Genomic DNA, 26,428 nt, shown 5'->3' with positions numbered 1-26,428 from the left:
GCTCTATCAAAACTGTGCTTGCTCACTGTGTAACTTGTCAATTCTGACCAAAGATCTTGGATGGGGGAAGAAATACCATTATTAACTGATGTAATGATAAAATGTGTTGAACAAGTATTTGGTATAAATATTAAATCTTCAAACTGTGTTGGTGGGCTCTGATGGCAGGTGGGGAAATGGTGGCCCATGTCCTTTTCCTGGGCTGGGGACCCCTGGTGACATTTTTCTTTGCTTGGAGCACTGATATGCAGACATATACAACTTTTTAAAAAAACTATTTTTAATGCAGGAATGAATTATCTAAGATATGCAGATTTACTTCTTTTAATTTGATCCCTTAAGGGCAAATCTTTTATGTTCTCTGAGTATGTCTTAAGGCTAATCAAGCTAATGAATTGTTGTTCCAGGTAACAACATGGAAGGTACTTGTGTTCCCCATGCAGAGCCCACCAGCTTTGCACATGGATTTTACTGATTTGGGTTTTACTTCCCTCTGAAGCCCTGGAGCACCAGGGCACTGCCAGCCTGTGGGATTGCCCTGCTCCCTAGAAAATGCTGATTAAGCATCCAGCTACCTGCATTATGCAACAGGGAAAGAATTTGCCTGATCGTAGCCCTGTCAACACAAAGAGATTGCAGCAGTATAACAAAACAGGCTTCTAAAGTCTTGTTTAAACTGAATCTGGATTCTATTAAAAAGTGTTAGTCCAGAGAGCCACAATAGCTCACTCGGTTACCATGGGCCAAGCAGGCTCCAGTTGCATCAGACTATTGTTTTTTATTGGAGTCCTCTCCTCATCCTGCACGTTTGTTATTCATTAATTCTAAAATATCAATCAAAAAGATCCGTGGCATCCTCTGGTCCCAAGTGGAATTTTCCTGGGTGGGATTTCTAATAAGCTTCTAACTGCTTTCACTGTGGCCTCGCCTTTTTAGTTTAAAATGAATGATTTTCCATTCTTGAGAGCCTGGAGCTAAGAGAACTTGCACCTAGAGCCTTTCTTTGACTTCTTTTTAATTCTGCCTGTGTGTAGCAGAGGCTGGTGCAGCCATCCATAGTTCCTGAGATATGCCAGCTACTGTGTGGGAAGAAAATGTAATATATATGATGTCTTTCTGGATGTTTGTGGCTTTGTATAATTGTCTTGTCTAGAGCAGTGGAATTTTTGTTGAGAAATCCTTATCTGTTCGTAGATCTCTGGTTTATAACACTGCTGTTTAAATAAATTGTTTGAAGTCCTTGCCTTGGAGATATCTCCTGTGCCGTGTTCAGATTGCTTGTTTCCCTCCCACAGTAGTTTTAAGTTGGAAATGCTTTTTTTGTTTATAATAAGAGGAAGTTTTTTATTCTACATATCCCAAAGGATTGCTGCACTCTTTGGGTGATGTGGAATGTCAGAACTTCCCATGTGTACAAATTCACCAGGGAAACATGGACAGATCCTGCCCAAAAGCTTGGATTGCAGAGGCCATACAGAAAACTATTCCCAAAGGTTTCCTCTGTCATGCTGCTGCCATGCAGCAGGGATTTCAGCTATGGACAGGGATGTGTCTAATGGATTTGTGTTACAGAAGAGCTCCAGGGGCTGATCTGTGCCCTGTGTTTGACATTTTGGAGCTGTTGGGGTTGGTTATGGCCTTGGCTCTCTGGGCTTGGGCTCTGAGGTACCTTCCTGTCAATGATGAGGGGGGAGAAGAAACTCCAAACCCACATTTGCATCCTGAACAAGAAGCTGGAAGAAAAAGATTCTCAGTAATGTCTTCAAAAGACTTTACAGTGCTGTGACCTTATAATTTTCCTTGAAGCAGAGTCCTGAGCTGCCAGCAGTGGCATTTTGTGTGTCTAAAGTGTATTTACCCTGGTTCCCATCACTGCAGGCACACCCACGGGATGGAGCTCTGCAGCCCACAGCCCGGAGCTGGCAGGGGGTGAGGAGGGAGCTGGGCACTGCTTGGCAGAGGCTGCCCTGGGGCTGAGGCTCCTGCTCCCCATCCCTGCTGCTCCTTCTGCTCTTCCACCTCTGCTCCGGCACCTCATTCCCAGTCCAGCAGTGAAATGATGAACTCTAAATGGGCTGTATCTTTATTAGGTTCAGTTTCTAATTCATTATCATTTCTGTTTCCAGAAAAGGCATTCTGTGGGAGGAATATGATCATTTTTGAAGTGTTGGGACCGCCCTGCAAGTACCATGCCCTTGTGTGCTTGGGTGACTCGTGCTTTGGCACCTGCATTGTTCAAACATTTCTGGTTCTCTTAGCGTGCTTATTCCTTTCCAGGTGTTAAAATTAACACAGAGGGCAAAGGGATTGTCAATAAATGTGAAAAATAATGTCAATAAAATAACAGCAGATGCCTTTTCAGGCGTGGGATTGCATCATGGAATTTGTTTTCGTGACCCAGACTGCAGGAGAGTTTACAGGATGGCTGAGCAGTGTCAGTAAAAGCCAGACAGTGTTTTTACCAGTTAATCCCCAACATCCTAGAGCTGGAATTAGGGCCTCTTCTTAGCTTTCAATGGAGGAACATGATATATCTCCTAGGTTTTGTGAGGGCCCCTTAGGACAGAATCTCTTCCCTGCAGCATGTTTGTAAATTTGCTGGACTTCAAGCTTCCCTTGCCCCTGGCAAGACTGCAAAATCCCAGGCTTACCTTTCCTTAAAGCTGCTTTTCTCTGCTATTAAGGTGACAAGCTGTGAGCTGTACTGAGGTGAAAAAATGAGTTAAAAACCCAGAGTCACCGCTGAGAATGGGCTCATCTGCTGTTCACTCTCAGGCTGTGGTCAGAGGCACTTGGGCACCAGCAGAGCTGAACATAAATAAGGGCAGTCATAAAGCTCAGTGTGGGGATCAGTCTCTCTTCAGCCTCTTTCATCTCCCAGGAGAGTTTAAAAAAAAAAAAGGTGTATATATATATATATATATATATATATATATATATATATATATATATATAATCTATTAAAATATATCAATATAAAAATATATAAATATAATATAAATATAAATAGATTTTTATTATATATTTTAATATATATCTTATTTATATTTATATATTTACTTATATAATATATAAATATATAATATATTAATAATATTAATTGTATAATAAACAATAAATCATATCATATATAATGAATAATATATATTAATGATAATATAATATAATATATTTTATATATATTTATTAAAATATATATATTTATATATATATTTTTATATATTTATCCCTGAGCCATCAGTGGCAGCTGGACCAGTGTGTTTGAGCTGCATGTCTGTGCTGGGTTTGCCCAGGCTTTTTCTGCTCTATTTTTCCTTTGGCTGGGTTATTTTATCTCACCCAGGTGAGAAGAAGATAAAAGACACTGAACAAGGATGGATTACCAGCCTGCAAGTTCCTTTCTGCAGCTTAGCTATAAATGTAAATTGTGGGTTTGGGTCCAGGGTTCCCCACTTAAAACTGGCAGATGTTGAATACCAAAATTACACATGTGTTGTTGATCAGCGTTTTCCAACCCCACTGTTGTCTGTTAGAGGATCAAAAGATCAAAAATCAGTATTTTGCTAAACAAAGGAGGCAGAAGGCAAACAGCAGTTTGCCATAATACAGAAGATGCCTCTGGTTTCTCTGGCTCTTTGCAGCTCTTCCTTGGAGATTATGGGGATAGGTTTGGGGCTTTGGCTTTTTTGAGTTTCTTTTGTCTTTCAGTCTATAAAGTTCTGTTTCTTATTATCATTGTTTCTGCTTTCCAGAGACCTAAGATAGCAAGTTGGCTCAGAAATTCTCTTTCTCATTTTAGCCACAGGAAATGTTGCTCCATACATTCAAAGTGCTTTTCCAGGTAGGCTTGTTTGGAATCTGGGTGGTTTGGGTTGCAGGCTTTTGTCTGCACTGAGCTGGAAGTGGTTTCTGTGGGTTAGAGGGTGGGACTTGCAGGTTGTAAAAATTCAGTTTTTTACAGAGTTATCCAGTGTCCTTTTGTGCCGTCCTGCAGTGTGAGTGACACAAAGCCTGCTGTACAAAAGGCAGTGGTGTGATTCTGGCTTCCAGCTTTATCGCTGAAATATCTGCAGATAAAAAGCTGCAATTCTCTTAGGGGTATTTTTTGGGCTTTAAAATAGAAAAAAAAAACCCTCATGAATTTTTTTTTCATGTCATTTTGCACAGCCTTCATCAGAGCAGTCAGATGCATTGTGTTTACCTTTACTGGTGCTTCCCTGGCTGTTTTTCAGGAATGGATTTGATGATGTGGGGTCTTGAGGGTGTATTTGATCTGGAAGTGTTCAGTGAACTGCTGTGTGTGATGTTACACACACAGGAGGAGTAGAAAATGGTAAGCTGGGCTTATAAGAATTAACATTCTTAATAATAGAATAATAATAATAAATTATAATATCATTTATAATAATAAATTCATAATAACTCCAAACATGGGGTTATTATGGGGTTATAAGAATTAACATAAAACTCTTCATTAATTATGTGTCTGTGGGAAGAAATTTGTAGAAAATTTTTAAATCTTGACAGAAGGCTCACATAGTATACATTTGTCTGTAAACTTTGAGACAAATGTTGACTGAGAAATGCTATAGAATAAGACAGACATTGCTGAGAGAGAAAAAGAACTAGAAACAAGTTTCAAAAACTAGCCTTATGAAAAAACTAAATACTTTAGAGAAATAGAATATTTCTATTATATCTTTATATCTATTTATATCTTTATATCGATTATATCTCTTTCTATATTTCTATTTATATATATATTTAAATATAATATATATATTATATTTATATTCTAAATATTTCATTATTATATGTATTATATTTATGTAATTATTTTGTTATATATTTTAGAATCTTTCTAAAATATATAATAAAATAATTACATAGAAATAATTATATATTTTATTTATTATATTTATGGAATTATTTTATTATATATTTTAGAATCTTTCTAAAATATATAATAAAATAATTACATAAAAATAATTATATATTTTATTTATTATACTTATGGAATTATTTTATTATATATTTTAGAATCTTTCTAAAATATATAATAAAATAATTACATATAAATAATTATATATTTTATTCATTATATTTATGGAATTATTTTATTATATATTTTAGAATCTTTCTAAAATATATAATAAAATAATTACATAAATATAATAAATAAAATATAGAATAAATAATTACTCTCTATATATATAGTAATTAAGAAATATATATATTAAGAAATTAAAATATATATATATTATATATATTATATATATATTAAGAAATATATATATAGTAATTAAGAAATATAATAAATAAAATATAGGATAAATAATTATATATATATATATATATATATATATAGTAATTAAGAAATAGTTAGCTTCTAAGTGTAATAGCATGAATTATAACCTCTGTATTGTCTCACCCTAATCATGAGACTAAAAACAGAATAAAAATTTTTAAAACCCCTCTCAGTTACCCCATCTCTAAGTCTAAAAAGAACTTAATGCAGCGTGTGGGAAGGAATCTGCTGGCTGTGGTGGCAGGGCCCAGGTTGCTGTGAGCGTGAGGAGCACAAGGGGAAGGGCAGGGCAGGACAAGGGCTCCTGGTGGCCCTGCAGCCTGGCCAGCGCTGGCTCTGAGCCTCAGCCCAGCTGGAGGGAGCAGGGTGGGCTCTGGGGCTGCACAAGGCTGGGAGAGCAGGGCTTGACACAATCACCCCGTGAGCTGGGTTGGAGCAGGTGCTGTCTGTGAGCAGCCCCCAGGGCAGACATCAGGGGCCGTTCCAGGCATTCTTGGAAATGCCTGGGGCTGGGGACTGCACCACCTCCCTGGGCAGCCCTTGCAATGCCCAGCTGCCCTTTCTCTGAAAGGTTTTCCCTAATTCCCAAACCAAACCTTGAGTAGTGACAAAACAACAGGGTTTTTGTTGTGGTGTAAAATCCCAGTTCCCAGTCAGTAGATGAAGTGTTGTCCAGGGAGGAAGGAGGAAGTTGGAGTGAACTCCCTGGCTCTAATAAAGTGAGAAGACAGTCCCCATAAATACAGATTTGGCAACTGCTGAACTTTAAGGATGGGGGAGAATATTTGCTACTGGAAATCATCTTCAGATTCAGCAGCAGCTTGGACCCAAAGGATGCTAAAGCTCCTGGGCTGGTGGTTTGTGCTGGGTTATTTCTTGCATGGACAGTAGGTTAGTGCCTGAAAAATCGTTTGAGCTTTGATAAGGGAAAAAACCAACCAGCACAGAGAAGTGAGATGCCCAAAAAACCCTGCAGTTAGAAGTAAATACATTGGTGGGATTTTTTGAGTTACTATTTGCCAGTCATGTTACATTCCAGAAATCACAGTTAGTAATTTATTTTACAGAGCAAGTCAGTCTAATGAAATTCTGTAGCAGCACCTTTTATTGTGTGAGAAAACCTCAGCATTGGTCTGTGTTTCCTTTCCCTAGAGTGGCAGTGCCTGAATATCAGTATTTTCACAATAAAGTGCAAAGATGTCTTTGAAAGGCATGGAGAAAACATTTTATTGTCTTTGTAAAAAGAGAAAGCAAAAAGCTGATGGATTGCAGAGAAGCACAACCCAGCAATGAGTTATATATTTTAGAATATTTCTAAAATATATAATAAAATAATTACATAAATCTAATACATGTATTAGATTTATTTTAATTTATATTTATTTATATAAATATTCAATTAATATATTTAATTAATTAATTAATTAAATAGATTAATTAAATATTTAATTAATATATTTAATTATATTAATTATTTAATTTATATTTATTTTAATTACACAAATATAATAATATGTATTGTATATAATGTATATATTATGTAATATGTATAATTACAGAAATATAATACATATATATGTATTCCATCAGTTCAGAAAGGAGCTCAGACCTGAGCTATGATTAAATGGTTAAAGCATGGAGACTGCAAGGGAAATGTTGGAAAGTTAAATAGGGGAAGAACAGCATTAATGTAAAGCTATTTGGTCAAAGGGGTTGTAATCAATACAATTTGGATTTTATGACATCCATAGAAGGAATATTGCTGTCTCCCAGCACAGAGGGCTGTGGACTGGCAAACATTTAATCAGAAAAAGATGCTCACCTGTTAAACTGCCCATACTGCAGCTAAAAGGTGAAGTGATCCAGGGAGGGAGGAACAGGGGTGTATGTGAAAAGTGGGACTGCATTTTTATTAAATGGATCCATAAGGCTGTCACTGAAATGTTGTCACTGTTTTTAGTGTCTCTTCAAATCAGTGCTGAGAAGGGTCTCAAAAGAATTGGAATTTCTTACACAGAGACATGAGAAGTGTAAAAACGTTTGCTAGAGTAAGAAATTCTCCTTTGTGCTATCAAGAGAGGGGTAAAAAATTCCAGTTCCAAACAGGTGAAGCATCAAAAATTGAAACTTGAATATTTTGTTCAAGAATTTCTTACCAGTATTTGTGTTAATCCTTCATTTCCTGTAGGAAAAGACATCCTGTCCTAAACAGATGCATGGAGGGATGTCCTCTCCTACTGTAAAAATCAGATTGGATTGGATAACAGCAACTTGTGACCTGAAGTAGTGAGGATAAATGAGCTGAAAGGGAGGAATAAATGACTGAATGAAGGGCTTGAAGGATGAGAAATCTTTCCTCTCCCTGTCCCTGTTCCTTCCTGCAGTGACTTCCCACAGATTGCCTGGGCTGCTTCTCCTCTGCAGGCACTGCTGGGGATGGGGACTCCCCCAGGGCTGCTCTGGGTGTCCCTGGGCATGGCAGGAGGGAGTGCAGCTCTCCCTGTGCTCCTGAATCCCCTCTGCTCACGGTAGGAGGGAGCTGCAGCTCTCCCTGTGCTCCTGAATCCCCTCTGCTCACTGCAGGAGGGAGTGCAGCGTCTCCCTGTGCTCCTGAATCCCCTCTGCTCACGGCAGGAGGGAGCTGCAGCCTCTGCCTGTGCTCCTGAATCCCCTCTGCTCATGGCAGGAGGGAGTGCAGCCTCTGCCTGTGCTCCTGAATCCCCTCTGCTCATGGCAGGAGGGAGTGCAGCGTCTCCCTGTGCTCCTGAATCCCCTTAGCTCATGGCAGGAGGGAGTGCAGCGTCTCCCTGTGCTCCTGAATCCCCTCTGCTCAGGGCAGGAGGGAGCTGCAGCTCTCCCTGTGCTCCTGAATCCTCTGTGCTCACTGCAGGAGGGAGCTGCAGCCTCTGCCTGTGCTCCTGAATCCCCTTAGCTCAGGGCAGGAGGGAGCTGCAGCTCTCCCTGTGCTCCTGAATCCCCTCTGCTCATGGCAGGAGGGAGTGCAGCCTCTGCCTGTGCTCCTGAATCCCCTCTGCTCATGGCAGGAGGGAGTGCAGCCTCTGCCTGTGCTCCTGAATCCCCTCTGCTCACTGCAGGAGGGAGCTGCAGCCTCTCCCTGTGCTCCTGAATCCCCTCTGCTCATGGCAGGAGGGAGCTGCAGCCTCTGCCTGTGCTCCTGAATCCCCTCTGCTCACAGCCCCTGGCTTTTCTCACGCCACCACAAGCTGGGGGAAGCCTGGGATGTTTATACCCAGCCTTATTTATAATAACTCCTGTTTATTTTTGTGCAGACGGAAAGGAATCTGTGTGTGAGCACATGCATAGGATTTTTTGTTGCTATTAGGGGTGGTTTTTAGTGGTTGGGGTGGGTTTGCTGTTTTTCTAAGCTCAGAGAAATGCCAGGGATCAAAGCAAGGCAATCTGAAGGAAGGAGCCAAGTACAGAGACTCACTAATGCTTCTGAAATTCCACAGGAGTAGGACTAAGAAAGCCACAGTCGTTCTGTGAAGATCTCATCTGTTATTATTTTGTCAAAAATACACTTTGCAAACACTGCCATGTCAATATTCAGAGTAGATGACTTCAAGCAATGAGTGTTTTGGCTCGGTGTGCAGGAGCTGTTATTCTTTATAATGTTACAGGATCTCAGACCTTGAAGAGCAGTGAAAGGAATGGTTTGTGTTCCTCAGAGAAACACGAGAGAGCGAATTTTTTTTCCCAGGGCAGAAAATATTCCTGTGTTCAGTTGGTTTATTGGGGTTGTTGTAGCCTGTTCCCTGTCTTTGCTTCCAAGAACCACCTCTGGAAAAAGCAGAATTGCAGGTTAAAGCTTGCCAGAGGACAGATTTGCTATCAGGCACTTGGAGGTTGTGCTTCAGCATTTATTTTGGATAAATTTCGGGGAAGGAAGTGAGTACAAGATTGATCTTGGCCTTTATAAATAGCACTCCAAGCACCTCAGATCATTTTCTGCATTGCCATGTCTTGAGTTACTTGGTTGCACAGCAACGCAGCCCAAAAATTGCATTTTCACATAAAATAGCAGCTCCTCTATTTCTTCATTCCTTATTGTCATGTTACTCAATTGATTTAAACGTGCTGGTGTGGATGTTTTTCACTCCCTACGCTGCCTGTGTGGAGAATGACAGTGTTGGTTGTACCAATTCCCTGGAAGTGTCAAAGGAGGGAGAACACTGTTCTCAAACGATGCGTTTTAGTTACACCAGTAGCAGTTCTACTCAACTAATGACCCTTTTAAATACCAAAATATTTCAGACTCAGCCTGGCAGATGCTTTGTGGAGTGTCACTGAGTTCCAAGGAACACTGAAGCAAATGGAGTTTTCCCATCATAGGGATTTAATAACAAACAAGTATTAGCAAAGTTTTGTAAAGATTAAAGGTTTTTACACCTCTTCATTTTCCAAAACTTTACAAAAATATCTTTTTTCTCCTCCTAGCTCTCCTGTTGGCTCCACACAAAACACATGCAGGATATTGGTTTTTCTCTTTCTGTCCCAATTCAGATTCCCCCTTCTCAGTAACACTCCATGTGCAGGGGTGTGGTGGGGCTGGGGAGCACCAGGAGGGAATAAAGAGATTTTTAGAGTCTTTGGTGCCAACAACCAGGCATTGTAGGCACCTTTAAAGCCTGGAGGCTGTTGATGTGCTGTGGGCTGCTGGGTTTGCCAGGGATAGAGAGGACAAGGTGGGGAGTGGGGCCAGGAGCTGATGTTTCAGGCAGGATTCTGCTTTCCCAAATCCATTTGCAGTGTCTGGTGTGTTGTAGCCTTTCCTCCTTTTCCTCTTTTCCTCGGCGTGGAGCTCAAACTGGAGATAATTTTACTGCATGCAACAAGATTGACAAAATAATTTTCCTGCACGGCACAGTAAGACATGAAAAGTGCCTTTTCAAAAGTACAATAAACAAAGAAAAGATGTTTGTGTAGGGAAAAAAAAAAATTGGAGGAATAATAGGAGTAGGGAAATTGCTCCTGTTGCTTTAAGGTAGCTTTTAAAAATAGGAGTAGTCAGTTAATGCTCCAGCCTTTACCACAGTAAACATATAATTGTGAGCTGATTGTGGTGAATTCCTAAACAACAGCCCCCATCAGCAGAAGCCTGCAGGAGAGAGCTCGACATCTGGAAGCCAGCAGCAGTCAGGATTTTATTAAGCAGCACTGCCAAATAAAATCTGAGCACTGCTATAAATGATATAAAAATAAAGATTGGCTATGGTGTAACATCTGGAGATGCCAGCAAGTGAGCCTGGCTTTGGAGCTCTGGGTGAGAGCAGCAGAGCTTTCCCAGCAGCTTTGGAGCCTGAGGGGGACATGGTGGGCAGGGATGTGGCTCCCTGTGCTGCTTGTCATGATCAGGAGCTGAAGCACAAGTGGAATAAAGAGAAAAACTGCAAAATTGCTCTCAGTGTGCCTGAGTTATTTTTATTGGAAAGGTTTTGGCCACGTACAGTCTGTGTTGCGTATTCCAGACCTAAAGCAAGGTTTATGGGATATGATTTTCTGTCTGTGAAGGGGGTTATGAGAGAGTGACCTTATCCCAGGGAGCAGGGGCCTGCCCTCTTCCTCAGGCTGCAGCCTGACCCATTTATTTCCAGCGCTCACCCTGTGGATGGAGCCGACTGCATGGGTCGGTGGCTGGGACAGCCCTGTCTGGCTGCCCTGGGAGCCAAGGCTCAGGGTTAGGGAGGGGGTGCAGAGCTGACCCAGATGGGACCCAGCAGCCATGCCAGGCTTGGCTGGGGCAGGGAGGGTTTGGGGCAGCATCCCCTGGGAACGTGGGCTCTGGCACCACAGAAAAAGGGGCACTTTGCCCTTGTGCACACTCCTTTTGGGGGACGTTGGTTCCCCTCCATGCTGAGCAGGACATTGCCCCATCCAGTGGCAATCAAATTCACTCCTGTGAATTCAGAAAGCTGGGATTAAGAGCTCCTTCTCAGCCTTTGTGTCTAGAAATAGCCCAGAACACCGCAGCACAAAGTTCAAGGATGTAAAAGAAGTGCTATGTTAAATGAAATTCCAATCTTTCATTTTTTGAACAGGTTTTTGATACAGCTCAGCTTGATACAACCTGCTATTTACCAGCCTGGCCTTTAATATTGGATCTGCTTTCCAATTATGCTTCAATTCATACACCAGTTGCAGAGGGCGTGTGTGGGTGTACGTGCGAGAGAGGGAGATTGATTTTGTTCTTTAAAAATGTGAAGTCTGCACTAACTATGAAAACCCATCAGAATTTCTAGCACTTAAATGCCATTTCCTTTCTCAATGTGCTACCAGCACTAAGTAATGTTCACGACATCTCTCTGGCAAGTGAAGGAGTACATGCTGCTTTTTCAGAAGTAGAATATTAATACAGATATCAGTGAAAACCAGGCTGCAGATCCTTTCCAGAAGTAAAGAGTTAAAGTGAAAGCTCAAATTATGACTTAGAAGCAAATGCATAAGGTCTTAGCTGTGTTTTTCAGAAGTACATGAGTGAAAATGGAATAAAGAGAGTGCACGTTGCTGTATGTTGGAGTCACCTCTTGTGTGTGGAACAGCAGATTTGGGGAACCCTTTTTGCCACCACTTTGCACAGATCACATTTGTATTCCTGGTTGTTTTTCCCAGCCACTGTCTTTTTTGTGTGCTGTATTCCTGAGTCGTGGCAGTGCTTTGGTGGTCACTGTGCCTGAGAAGCCCAATGGAGTGTTCTCTCTGCCTTTCTGTAGTTCTGACTGGTCTTTTCTGTTTCCTGTAGGTTTAAAGACCTATCTGATCTCGGGTCAGAAGGTGAAGGAGCCCCAGTGCAGCTGTTCTCAAGCTTTGCTTCCTGGCTTGGAGTCTGCAGACGGAGCCAGGACTCCGGGAACGTCGGCAGCCGACAGCTCCAGCGACCCCTCCAAGACAACCAAACAGGTGGAAAAGCCCAAGGTGAGCTGTCCCCTCAAAGCCCAGCAGCACAGATCTCATAGCAGGGCTGGGGAAACCTTATGGGCTTGTTTATGCACTGCTTTACATATTTACATATGTATGGGTGTGTGTACATAGAGTGACAAAACAGAGTTTGAGGGAGGAAAAATGTACCAAGTTAAATGGCTTGCTTCCCACTTGGCAAACAATCCCTAAAATAAGGTGAGCGCTTCTCAAAGGTGGTTTCACATAAATATTTCTATTTGTATTTCAGGACTGAGAGGTCAATGATGCTTTTTAAATGGTCTGGATTGTATGGGGGGGGAAGAATATGATTTATGCAGCTACTGGAACTTCTGGGATTTTCTGGTTTTGCTGCTTCTGCCATTCCTCTGTCATGAAGGTCATGTACCTGTGAGCCTTTCCATGAGTATTCAACAGACATCCTGCAAAAGATAATTGGATTGTTTTTGTGATGGGAGAAAATGCTCTGGTGGGTTGGCAGATTGGTTTATCTGCTTGCTCTAGAAACCTATATCTGGAGCTGAGGGCAAGGATTTGTATGGATTCAGCTTGGAGGAATGATGACACTTTGTTATGTTCACACCTCTCACAAGATCTCTTGACAAGGAAATCTGTGAAACAATGTGTATTGCTTCAGAGCTTTGCTGTTACTCTCCATCTTCCATCTCAGAACAGATTTCCCAAACAACAGATGTCTATTCTCTCTTTTCATTTGTGCTAAGAATTCCTCTCCTGGGCTGCTGAGGTGGGCACAAATGTCAGAGCCAGGGGTGGCCATCTGCAGGTCCCTGTCCTTCCACTTCAGTGTGCTCAGTCCTGACTGGATCTCTTCAGCTCAGGTTGGAGACTCAGCTGACAGAGTTGATGTGGGGATAATTTTCATTCTACTTCGTTTTTACTGCTTCTCATTTTTTTCTGGATTAGAAGAGCATGAGTGGGGCACCTTTACCCTGCCTCTGCTCCCAGTTTTAAGATTTGAAGTAAAAACACTGGATTACAAGTGAGATCAGCTGGAGGGCTGACCCAAAGAGATGGTCCAAAGTGGAGTGAGCTCCTTAGGGAGCAGGCCAGGCTGTTAACCACAGAAGGGAGCTGTAGCCATCTTTATCCCTCCCCAGAATGTGCACTGAGTGTGGTTTGACAGCATCCAAGTTACTGGTGATATGTTGCTATTCCTTTTCCTGTGTAAGAAAGAATATATTTGGCATCCTACTGGCACCAGCTTTCCAGCTCCTTCTTGCCTTTCAGTGAAGGCAAAGGCAAATAAGGCAGGAAAATACATCTTAGAGCTGGGGGGAGCTGTACAGGTAAACCTGTGAGTGCTGCCCAGGCTGTGGTCCTGCAGAGGTCCAGGTGTGGCAGTGACAGAAATTCCTTCATTTCAAGCAGTGAAGGAAGAAGAATGTGCCAAGTGGAGCAGGATTGCTGAGCTGCCAGTGTGGAGCAGAAGGGAGAGAGGAGGGATGAAGCCAAGCAGTGAAGCTGTGGCTGCTGTTCTGAGAGACAGTGAGGATGCCTTGGGAATGTCAGACAGCAGAGGAGGCTGTGACTGAGCACTGAAACTGCACTGGAGGGTGGGGCTGACCCCCCTGCAGCTGGGGCTTGGTAACATTGTTGTGTACAAACCTGGGCTGGTGCTTGTTAAAATGATCTGGGTGCAAAATGAGGGCTGTGTTAAGGATCAGCTCTGTTGTGTTTTCTGAGGTGTGGGGTGATTTACCTTGCACAAGGGCAGCTACAGCTGCACCACTCTTCTGAGCAGCTGGGATGTGATGTGGAACATGCTGCTGCCCCACCATGCTTTGTCCCTGATGTTCTGCTCTGGAACTGCTGCTGGGTGTTAATTTAGAATATCCTGAGTGGAAGGGATTCAAAAGGATCATTGCAGTCCAGCTCCTGGCCCTTGAAATGTTTCATTGCTGAGTGAAAGTCTCTAGAGTGCAGAAACACCAGCATGGCTGTGAGTGAGAGAAGCAGAAACTGAAAGAAGCTGCTCAGAAGAGCATCTCAGACAAGTGCCAGCCCAGATTCAGCTGCCTGGGCTGCCCTGCTGTGCTCCAGCTGCTGCAGTTTGTGTCTGGAGGTGCCTGCTTTTACTCACCACCCTCAGCACTGCATCTCTGGCCAGGGGTTTCCCAAGTGGCCTCACAGCTGTGACTCCTGAGCCTGCCTTGCCCCAGGGCCCTGGTGCTGAGGGGATTCTGGATGAGCCCAGGTTTCCCTGTGACTGTGTGAGCATTGCCTTAACAACCTGTTCTGAGCCTGTCTCTGCCCACAGGAGAGTGGGGAGCAGCCCTGCCTCTCCCAGCACAGCTGCAGGGATTCCTGACTCTAAACCATGCTCTTGAGGGGAATGTGCACCAGCTTCTCTCTGCTGGGGAGAATCACAGAATCATGGGATGGTTTGGGTTGGAAGGACCTTAAAGCCCATCTGCTTCCACCCCATGCCACCTTCCACTATCCCAGGCTGCTCCAAGCCTCCTCCAGCCTGGCCTTGGACACTTCCAGGGATGGAGCAGCCACCACCTTCCTTGGGAAAACCTGTGCCAGTATTTCACCAGTCCCATTGTAAAAAATTTCTTCATTGTATTGAATTTAAATTTCCTCTCTTTTGCTTTAAATATATATGTATGTTAAAAAACCCCCACAAGGTATGACTGCAGTTTGATCAGAGATCATGCACAATTTTTGAAAAGGAGTGGGTTTCTTTTTTACAGCTTTTGGGTTTTTCGTGAGGGTTTTTTTTCAAGCCTGCAGCTTGCTGGTAGGGTCTGGAGATAATCATTTGCAAAAGAATCATGACTTACATGCCGACTGTTTTAAATACAAAGCTGTAAATGGTGTCAGTGTAGGAGGAGATGACTCCAGCTCTGCAAAAGAGACTTAAGCAGGAGAGGCAAAATTACAAGCAAGTTGAAATATTTTTATTTTAAAGGGAATAAGTGGCTATATTGGATGCAAAGGATGACTTTCACATTTTGGGCTTAAAAGGATGTTCTAGAGGACAAAATCTGTAAAGGAAAGTCAGGAGGGAGAGTGCAACAGTCATTGATCCATGAAAGGAATTGTATTTCCTCCTCTGGTGTATCTGTAGTGCATTTAACTGCAAACCTTGTTGCAGTTTGAATGTCAATAAGATGTGTTTACATTACTGAAATGGTGAACACAGAGGGTAAGAACTCTGAGTAAATCTATAATAGCAGGTGGGTTTTTGAATGAAAACACTCTACCCTGCTGAAGTGGTTTTGGTGTCAGTTTATCTTCCCTATCATCTTTATGACATGCCTCACTTGACAGGGATTCATAAGCTGTTGTAAAAATGTTTTAATGATTGCTTGGTATGAAAACAGAAAGTCCTTTGCTTGTCTTAGTGTTTGCTGGAAGTGCATTAATGTTTTATTCATGGCACTGAGGTCACAGCACACGGAGCCTGTGAATGCCTGCCATAGAGAAGGAAGTTAATGATGTTGACTTGAACACATGGGGAAAGTCAGAGGAACTTCTGCCTCTTCTCAAAGGTCAGGCTACTTTTCCAAGCCCTTTGTCTTCTGGCTTCACCCTGGGAGCTGAGTGTTGGAGGTGGTCTTGCTAATTTATTAGCAGGATCAAACAGGGAGTGGTTTCTTCATTTTTTGTTAGAGGTATTTGTTTTTGTCACCATTACCTGACTTTTGCCATGGATAAATCTAAATCTAACTCCCAGAGGGTTACTTAGTAAGGCTTGGTAGCCCACTGGCAATTTATTTTTTAGTCCATCTAGCAAAGCCTTCCACCAAGTGGCCAAGACATTTGTGATGGTTAGTCAGAGATTATTTTTAAACAAAACCATTTGAGAACCAACTCCATAGTTTCTTCAGCTGTGTTGGTATTTGTTCAGACTGCAGAGGTTCAGAACTGGATGTAAATTGTTTATCTGCTGCCAGGTTAGAAAACTCAGAGTAATTTCAGTGCCCAGGCTGGACTGTGTCCCTGAGGAACAGCAGACAGCACGGTCTGCTGGCTGCTGAGGAGGCTCCAGGTCCTACATGAAAGCCTTTGAGAGGCATTGCTGAGTGGGTAGATGTCACAGGGAGAGTGGGCTGGGAGAAACATCTGAAAAGGAAACAAGCTGGGTGTTTCCAGGTGGGACATCAGAGGGGGAAAAGGAGCATTAGGTGAAAAGTTAGTTCTGAAAAGACTTAACTCTGAAATGGGGAGTGAACCTGGAGGCAGAAGTTGTGGGCTTGGACTAGAGAGGCTTGAACATGTCCAGAGCAAACAGACAAAATTAAATGGGATGTTGAGTATGTGACAAAAGGCTCAAGTTCTTGCTGGAAAACCTGCTGTGGTGTTTAGTAGCAGACTTTGGTGAGCCTGGTCACCAAAGAACTGAACTCAGGGTCCCTCTGAGCAGGGTCCTGCCTCAACACTGCCTGCACTGGAGAAGAGAGTGAAGAACGTGGAAGATAAAATTCCAGGCTTAATTCCCCTTAAGAAGGTTGCATTTTAACTTGAAGGAATTAGCTTGTTTTAAAAGCTCAAATGCAGCATTTTAAGTTTCTTCCAAAATACACAACCTGAAACTGGTACAAATCCTGATGGTTTTGCTTTCCTTGTTCCCTGTGACATTTGCTGGGTGTTTGGCTCCAATAGCCTGAGCTCCCCTCCCCTGTCTTAGGGCTCTGTATGAAAAAGCATTTGCCTTTATTCATGTCAGATTTGTTGCTCTCCATTTCTCTGGACTATTCATAATGCATCATGGTGTTTCATGTTTTTTCTGGATTTTGCTGCATTTTGTGCTGTCTTCTCTCCTAATGGCATTCAGATCCCTTCACAGGCAGGTTCCACCCAGGGAAATTGCACTTCTCCTACTAAAGAGTGTTTTATTCCTCTTGGGGAAGTCCTTTGCCTGTGCACAGTGATTACAGTCTATCTGTGATCTTACACTAGTGAAGCTTTCCTGGATTAGATTGAGCTCCAGCAAACAGCAAATCTGTGATTTATTTTTGAAATGGCGCATTCTGTTCCAGGCAAATTTTGCTCCCTGCCTCCCATTCTGTAGCTTTGTTTATCTTTGAACCGTGCTGCAAGTATACAAGTGGACTGAATTACCAATTGCATCATACTACAAGGACACTAGAACATTCCTGGCTAAAATTCTTTTGTCTCATTTCAGCCTTGCCCTTCATGTAGTACCACCCTTGCTCCCCACTGCGATGTCAGCATAGATGAAGGAGCTATCCAAAATGGTTGTCAGGATGAGCATAAAAACAGTACCAAGGTAATTGAAGTAGTTCTCACTTCCCTTTTCCCCTTATTTTTCTGCTTCCCCCAGCTTTCTTATTTTTGCACCACTATTCTTTTATCCAAGCTCTTAAGCAGCAGAACTGATTCTGATTTTTATTTTTTTGTCTTCAAAAATTTAGTTGAGTCTCCTTGCCCCAATTTTCAAAATTTTTAGTAATTTTGTGAGCTCAGCTTGATTCTGAGAAGGATCTAAGATTAGGACTCTCTAAACTATGCTGATGGTACCCCAAGAGGAAGGCCCAAGGAGCACTCCACACTCCCCATCCTCACAGCAGCAGGCTGGGTCACCTCACCACAAGTTCTGTGTCTCTCCAGCATCTCCTGCATCACCACTCTAAGACGAGACCGTTCCTGTTCACACACAGAATTCACAGCTTTAAATCAGTTTGCATCCTTTCCTGACCTACAGAAAAGCCTCTCTCATATTCCTTGTGCTGCTGCCACACTTGTTTCCTTGCCTGTTGCTTTGATATTCTCACTGAAGCCACCTAATTCCTGTGCCATGCCAGACACTGCCTGTTTGTCGTCCTGTTTGTGGCCTTTGCAGCCTCTCTGCTCTGCCTGTCACCTCTCACTCCTCCCTGAATGTTCAGCTAAATGCAGACTGAGGACAGTGCTCATTACCTGGTTGTTATATATTCAAATAAATATAATGTTTTCCGTCCCTGGAGAGAATTACTTCGTAGACATGCTCTGAGACAGTGAGCTTGTTCTTCATGTCTGTCTTACAGCTCTTCTCACCAGTAAAGCTGATTGAAAAACTTGCCAGTGCTGAGCCACTGCATTAATCTGTGTTTGTCCCTCTCTGTGCTTGACATGTTGTCTCATGCTGGAACTGTAGGCTCAGAAGCAGGGCCTGCCTCACTGGGATGGAGGGGTGTGTTACACAGCAGTTCTGTGCCAGAGTTCCAGGAAACAGCCTAAGAAAAGAATAAAATCATGATCTCTTGAGCCTTGAGGGAGGTGTCAGCAGGGACTTGTCTCAAACCAGCTGGAGATCTCCAAGACAGAGAACATGTGGGAGATCTGCCTGGGCTGCCAAGATGGTAGGCAGGAGATGCTTCTTCCCCAGGTGGCCTCTGCCCACGAGCAGGGATCTCCAAGAACCAGCTGAAGAGGGATTGATTGTCCTTAGGTGCCAACTGCCTGCTTTAAATTGCTTCCTACTGTACCTGCATGGGCTTCATGTGTGTGAGTCAGCAAATCACCAGACCTTCCTTGGAGGAGATTTGTATACAGAGTTGAGGAAGAGGTCTGTAATTGCACTGGAGGAATGCCAGTGGAGCCCAAACCTCACGTCCTTCTTGGGTTTGGTTCAGTTTTTGCTCAGCCAAAACTGGGAGCTGTGTCATGGCTGGCAGTAAGTCTGGGATGCCTGTTTAACTGGAAGCTCAGAGGACAGCCACATGCACAAAGTTGCTGTGGCATTTGGTTCCCAAGACTTCCTTGCAGCCTCAGCTCTCTTGGGAAGAAGAGACGTAAGCTCTCCCTGCCCATGTGTGTTCCCTTCCCACAGCCATGCTGCACTCAAGTCCCCCGTCTTTAGGGAATGTTAATGATGTTTAATCATATCCTTGGACTTACAGGGCTCCCAACAGCCTCTGGAGCTTCCTTGTCTCTTGATGAGAGGAAACTCCACACAAGCCTCCAAGTTCTCAGGGAAACCCTACAGCCTGCTGCCTTCAGAAGTCCCAGTAACGTTGGAGCTAACAACATTTAATAAATAGGGATTTTCTCTTACACAAACAGTTTCATACTCTAATCCCTGCCTGTTAAGATTTACAGAGCACAGAGAAACCTTGAGCTGACTGAAGGGAAGAATTTTCTTGGGGATTTGAGCCTTTGCCAAGAAGCTAAAGAGAAAGTCCATGCTGACCTTCTTTGAAAGAGAGAAATTTTCAGTGCATTTTTCAAATGATCTTGAGGAACAGCAGGGAAAGCAGACAGTGCCTAGGAGTCCAAATCTTTTATTTGAGGTGATTATGGCAAAAACTGAGTTCTTGGTTTCTGCTTTTCAAGTAGCAAGTGGCTGGAGTGGCGACAAAGAAGAGAAAGGAAAAAAAAGATAAGAAGAAGAAAGGTAGCTATGACTTTCAGGGTTTTTTAGGCCTCAGGTTGATCTGGGAGATGCTCTAAGCAAATACAATCTGTAGCATAAATTAAGAAAAACCAACCCACCAAACAATGAAGGCTCTTCACTAAGAGCTGGTTGGTCAGTTGATTTGGTTTCCCTTTGCTGGTCCTCCTCACCTCAAAACCAGAGGGGTTTGCCCTGGTGTGACAGCGTTCACAGGGGTCCAAGGATGAGGGAAGAGATGAGGATCTGACTCCATGTTTCAGAAGGCTGATTTATTATTTTATGATATATATTATACTAAAACTATACTAAAGGAATAGAAGAAAAGATTTCATCAGAAGGCTGGCTGAGAATAGAAAAAGAAAGAATGATAACAAAGGCTTGGGTCTTGGACAGAGAGTCTGAGCCAGCTGGACTGTGATTGGCCATTAATTAGAAACAACCACATGAGCCCAATCCCAGATGCACCTGTTGCATTCCACAGCAGCAGATAACCATTGGTTACATTTTGTTCTTGAGGCTTCTCAGCTTCTCAGGAGGAAAAATCTTAAGGAAAGGATTTTTCAGAAAATATCATGGCTACAGCCTGGCTCTGCAGGATGCTCCATAGCCCCGTGCCCTCTGGGCAGGCTGGATAACCTGGCAGAGGTGTAGGAGGACTTGCTCAGGAGTTGCTCGATGTCTTCTCTTAGAAAAGAACCTGGTGACATTTTATGTGAGAAATTCTTGTGCCTCTGCCTTTCAGGAGTGTCCCTGTGTCCCCTGGTGGGCCCCTGCTGGGATCTGTGGCTGCAATCCCCTTTCCCTTCTGGTGATTATGGTCTGCAGCAAAGCATTGGCAGCACACCAAGGAAACCACCCCATTTCCTATTCCTTCCTCAGCTGCTGTCACTGTGCTGGGAGCACCTGCAAGCTGCCAAAACAACTGCTGTGAGGGCTAGAAGGGACCAGACTGGGACTCCTTCCATCTCCTGGCTCCCAGCACGTGGCTCTGGGGCTCACACAGGCCAGGGCAGCCCGCAGGGTGGGGATCCCCATTCCCCTGGGAGGGAGGAGGAAGGGGAAGCACAACCCACCTCCCTCCTGCTTTTCCTGGAGCTCCAGGGAACCATTCCAACACACCTTGTTATGGCTTTAGCAGTGGAGCTCCTGGCTGTGACAGGAGCCAAGCCCAAGGGTTTCCTGACTCTTCCCTGTACAGGATTCTCCTGCTGCCCCATCAATCTCCTCTTTCTTGGCTGTGTCTGAACCTTTCCCTTCACCTCTCTGTGTTCATGTGCCTCCTTTGCTTCACAGGACAGATCACACAAGGAAATGGAATTGATTTTGCATGGACAGCCAGAAAGAAGATATTTTTTAACTTTAACTTAGTTGATTTTACAATGTCAGTAACATATTTCAGCACGTGGTTGGGGTGGTGGTGATATTTATGGTATTTATTTATGGTCACTGTGGTGGCATCCAAGAATAGTCTTCTGGAGGAGCTTGTCACTTCTGTACAAGCAGGAATGGAGAAACTTCTGTCATGAGTGGGCTTCAGGATGAGGATAAATGCTACATGATAAGTGCTAAGATATGGAGGGGGGGAGATGAGCACTCAAATATGCCAAGTTTGTTCTATGTTTGCATTTGAAAATGATCCTGACTAGCTGCAGTTCATTTTCATTCTAACCACACTTAGCTGTCTAATTCTTTTGGAATTGCTTCAGTACATATTGGTCTAGGTCAAACAAAATGTAAAAGAGGGAACTTCAGACTCCACAAAAATAGAATTATTTTTGTTTAAAAGTAATTTGTGCTCTCCAATGACAGCAGAATTGGCGATAATGTGTACCTAAGCCATGTTGCAAGCTGCTGTCAAAATTAAAGCTGTCTTAACTAACACCAAGGCAAAAGAAAACCAGAAAAAAAGAAGTATGTCTTAGAGAAGGAGATGTAGTTTAATTTGCAGGAGTTTAATTTGTAGAATGTTTAATTTGTAGGATGAGATGCAGGTTTGTAGGATGGGATGTACAAAAGGGCTGATCCCACAGGTGGGGAAGAGGGGGGAACCTTTGGGAAAGCAGCAAGGGCTGGCAGAGTGAGCTGTCTCATGACCCAGGGAGAGTCAGCACCAATTAAATGTGTATTTAAAAGCTTTCTAGAAGAATCTTTTCCATAAGATAAGTGAATGAAATTTGGGCTTGTGGTTGGTTGTCACTGAGTAATGTGTGAAAATGTGCTTTGTTTTCTGCTCCCTGGAGAGTTGGTTCATAGAAGGCACAAAGGTGGCACCTGAAGAGGCACCTGGGAGGTGTGGGAGGTACAAGCCCAGGAAATGTGAGTGGGTTCAGGGCAGGGGCAGCTTGGTCTCTGTGGCCAAGGCAGAGCTCAGGGTGCTGAGGGAAAAGCTCCTCTCAGTGTTTGTTCCTTGCACCTCTCCTGTCTGTTCTGCTAACATTCCCTGGCTGTGTTTTGCTCTCTGTTGTCCAGGCTCCAGGAGGACACAGCCCAAAGACCCAGAATGGGCTCCTGAGTCCTCCCCAGGAGGAGAAGCTGAGCAACAGCCAAACCTCTCTGTATGAGATGCTGCAGGAGAAGGGGCGCTGGGGCGGCGTGAGCCTGGACCAGTCAGCTCTGCTCCCCCTGAGGTTCAAAAACATCAGGGAAAAGACAGATGCCCACTTTGTGGATGTGATTAAAGAAGACAGGTAAGGAGAATGGAGCTGGGCAGTGGAAAACCCTGTAAAGGTATAATGGAAAATCCCAAGAAGACATACTGGGGTTTCATATCTTCAGTATTTGTGTGCTTTTTGTCTGATTTCAGTAATTGTTGTCAATATATATAATATCATAACTTTCTTGATTTTAGTCTTTATTCTGCTTAAACTACAGTAGAAACTTGATGTCAGAAACTTTCTGTTTAAAATAAGCCAAACCAGTTTTTCATTGCTTCCAGGGTGAACAGTCCTGTCAGTCCTCCTTCAGCTGAGTCTTTGAAGGGGAAATTGCTCTTTGAATCACTTGGCACGAAGCTGAGCTCCATTTTATAATCCAAAGTCCTCTTAATGCATGTAGTGTGTACCTTCCTCTGCAGTTTAGGGTGCAACATAAAATCTGAACCACAAACCTCACATTTTTAATAGTAAAAGAAGAATGTCTGATAACATGTGGCTAATCATGAAATCCTACTGGGCTTGGAAGCAGAATTAATAGGAGTGAATTCTCATGGGTTTGCTATCTACTTAGATATTGTAAAGTGAGTTTCTCTCTCTGTTTCAAACAAAAAAGCTTATTTTGGGCAGAGGAAATATTCTTTAACATTCAGTAGTGTGGGATTTTTATCAACACACAACCGTATCTCCATTATGGCAGGGACTTGACTGGAACAGTTAAACAGATAGCTGGAGTTTGTTATTATTTATGACTATTTTTATTTTTATTTCGTTGCTTCCACTCAGATTGAGGGTATCCTTGAAACTGTGTTCTCCTGTGGACTCAGCTGCTTGGAACAGGGACACCATCACCTTTATGGAAACATGACTTAGGCAGGGAGAAGTGAGAAGGAGGGACAGGAGTCCCTCTCCAGTCTCTTCCTAGATTTTGTCAGTTTACCTTTCTCCTGTTGCCACTTGAGTCAAAATTTCGGGTTCTTTATTGTTTTTCTCAGTGTGTGGTCTGTCACTAGTGGCTGAGAATGGGGGTTTAGCTGATATTTCCAAATATCAGAAAATAGATGGATTGGGAATGTCCAGGTGTTGGCAGAAATTGGCCAGAACAAATAGGAATATTTTAATATTTTAAAAAATGTAACCAGCACTCTGCAAACTGTAAGATACAGAAGTAGCTTAATTTATGCAGTTGGTCTGCTGAAGATACCTCACTCAAGTTCTTGTGTTCTGGTGCTTTCCTCCTCCACTCCCAAAATGGGTAATTTTTTCTGATTTGGAAGGAGTACCATGATTTGAGATCAGTCAAAGCCTGGCTTTTTTTTGGTCCCAATTAAATATCATCATTACCATATTAAGTGGGCCATTTCTTGTTGCCAGGGAAACTTCTCTGCTGAGTTCAGTTCATGTAAACATAACTTTCCAAAAATAATCTTCTGATTAATTAGATCTATGCGAAATGCTTTAAGCCTACCAGTTTACACTGATTTTTTTCAACATTTCTCAATGAGAAATTATATGGAATAAGCCATTTAAAAAACGTTCTTGGTCCCCTTCTGTAAAACATAATGTTGGTCTTGATGAATCCAGTATTTCTGAGGATTTTTGAATGGGGAATTTGAGGTGTCTCAGAGAGAGGACCAAATTTCCTCATGGTCATTTTACAGGAATCCCAATTTTCACTGAGTTCTGCTGTGTTGGTTTGATGCTGTTGCAAAGCCAAGTGATCTTCCCTGAGCACTAAGCAGTGATTTCCACTGCAGGGCACTTGGATATAAATTCCTGTTAACAGAAACTACTTAACCCAGATATGGTGCTAAAGTGCATCAATTAATGCCACAGGCTTCCTGCAGAGCTGGGAAGGGTTAAACATACCCTGGGGGGGTTCAGGAGCCTGGAGACTGCATTAGGAAGCTGCCTGGGGCTGGCTGGGAGGAAATGCTGGACACTGGGGATATTGAGCTCAGCTGTGTGCCTGAGAGGGTTTTGCATGCCAAGATTTCACCTTGGAGCTGATACCTGGGCACAATTCCAATGTTCTTTAAAAATAATATTAATAAAGGCAGTATTAGTGTGGCATGTTTGTATTAGTACATTACAAAAGAGTTCTTTTATGAAAGTTACCAGTTCTTACAACTTGATTCTCTATATTTGACAAACAGTGAATACTTTCAGCTTCGAATCTGGCTTTACTTCTGTAAAAATCCTGTTCTTTGTTCATTGTAACCTGCACATTATTGTGCTCTTTAAAAGAAAACTGTAGTGTAAGATTTAGAATGTTTGAATTTCATTTCACTGGGAATATCCTCAAAGGATTCTTGCTTTGAGGATTTTTGTTTCCAACAAAAATTGGGTATTCCTTAGGTTATAAACCTCCTTAAGTACAAGAAGCAAGTACTGGTGTCCTGATCAGGGCAGTACTCACAATGATCTCTTCAGACTTCCAGAGCAGAAGCTCAGGGATGTCTGAAGCTCCCCCAGAACTGGGTTCTGTGCAGCCCTTCATCCCCTCCTTGGGGCAGTTTCTTGTTGAAATAGTTTTTTATTATTTTAAAATTTGTTCATTTCTTTCATTTCCCACTTCCCAGTCTTGCTTGATCTGGGGAACACCCTGTGCTGGGAGGCAGAGGCCTCCTGGGAAACAGATTCTGTACTTGACTGTTTCATCAAGTGGGATCTTCCTTTTGGAGCCAGAATGAGCTGACAGGGAGCTGAGAAGGGCCAGGAACGCTGCCTTCCCCCTGGCTCCATCGTGTTCCACCTTCTGTTTCGTGCTGCATGTGGAGCTGGACTGATCCTCCTACACCCTTCACCAGCACAGCAGCACCATCACCACCTCCCCTGAGCTTCCCTGCAGGAAAAAGGGGATTCAACAGGACTTAAAAAAATAACAACCCAAAAACTTTCAAAATTTTTACTATAAGATGCTCTTAGAAATGTGTAAGAAAGGTGAGGACTGAAGACAAGGATGAAAGAGAGAGGGGTGACTCAAGTGAGAGTATCCTGATATTTTTAATGCATTGGCCAAGGCCAGAATGTTTAAAGGTTACCAAGTATTGGCCAAATTCATGCTTAGACTCCTTTGTCTTCTCTAGCATCAGTCTAGGAATGTGTGTTTGGTTGATCTTGCATCTCATTTTAAAAAAAAAATGCTTCCCACATGCCATCTTGTGCTGGGAGCTTCCAAGAAAACCTCTTAGGCAAGAGTTCCCTAAAAATAAACAGAAAATAACCCCGAAACCAAACCCCCTTAAAAAAAGAATTCAGGCACAGACAAGCTCTGTAGGATCTTTCTTTCAGCTTCTTCATCAGCTTGGAATTTGACCTCATGTGCATCTCTGGTTTTTGCTCAGAGTCACCAGCTTGGAAATTGCCCACTCTGCCTGTGGCTCTGGTGCTGCAGCTCCCAGGGTGGGAATAGCACTGGGAAAGGAGCCTTGGGTTCAGAGGGATTTTAGAAACAATTCCCTGGAAATAACCCATGGAATAACCTGGAAATAACCCATGTAAATAACCCAGCTGGTTGGAAATGAGAGGAGGTTCCCAGGCAGGGATGAGTGTGTGTGGAAGCTGCTCAGAGCAGGGGGGACAGGCACACCAGTGCCACAAGCAGGTGTGACCTTGCTCTGTGACCCTGGGCACGAAGCACTCGCTGCTCTGGAGTCCCTTCAGCTCCCTGGCACCTGCTCAGGGACAAAAGACTGGCACCAAGTGCCATCAGGACACTTCATTCATAAACCTCATACTGCTGATGCAAAACTCAGACAGCTTCTTCCAGAGGATGGGGAATAAACCTGACTTCCAATGATTGAAGTCTCTTTTATGTTGTTGTGGGATTTTCTCACCTTCTGTAGAAAAGATGAAGGTGAAGGAGGGCATAAACACCCTCTGTAGGTGCTGCCTCTGGGTTCCTTAGCCCTGATATCATTAGTTGGCAGTGCCTTTGGTGATGGTGCTGGTCATTCCAAATCTCCCAGCTCAGAAGTAAATCTCAACTCTCCATCTCTTCTCTGCAGCCCAGATCATTAAGGGAATGTTCCCAGTTGAGTTACTGAGTTATTTTAGTGTCTGAAATAACAAGAAACTGCTGTTTTCTAAAATGGGCAATGGGGTTTTTTTTCCCCCATAACAATTTGTCACCTTTGTCATCCTTGGCTTGCTTTGAGCCATAGA

The 26,428-nt window shown here is 43.1% G+C and overlaps 1 protein-coding gene across 2 annotated transcripts in view; it reads left to right on the top strand.

The window, feature by feature from the left end:
• ADCY9 (adenylate cyclase 9) overlaps positions 1-26,428 on the top strand; it is a 93,822-nt gene that overhangs the window by 34,639 nt on the left and 32,755 nt on the right. Inside the window, exons 2-4 of one of the 2 annotated variants that reach the window (XM_036392099.2) lie at positions 12,069-12,241; positions 17,400-17,504; positions 22,080-22,297. In XM_036392099.2, the coding sequence (XP_036247992.1) occupies positions 12,069-12,241; positions 17,400-17,504; positions 22,080-22,297 (496 nt within the window). The remainder of the gene's footprint in view (positions 1-12,068; positions 12,242-17,399; positions 17,505-22,079; positions 22,298-26,428) is intronic. The other variant, XM_036392098.2, reaches the window with a different exon arrangement.

The sequence above is a fragment of the Molothrus ater genome, chromosome 16 (assembly GCF_012460135.2).
Source record: "Molothrus ater isolate BHLD 08-10-18 breed brown headed cowbird chromosome 16, BPBGC_Mater_1.1, whole genome shotgun sequence".
NCBI lineage: Eukaryota > Metazoa > Chordata > Aves > Passeriformes > Icteridae > Molothrus > Molothrus ater.
This window is presented reverse-complemented; position numbering and strand designations above follow the sequence as displayed.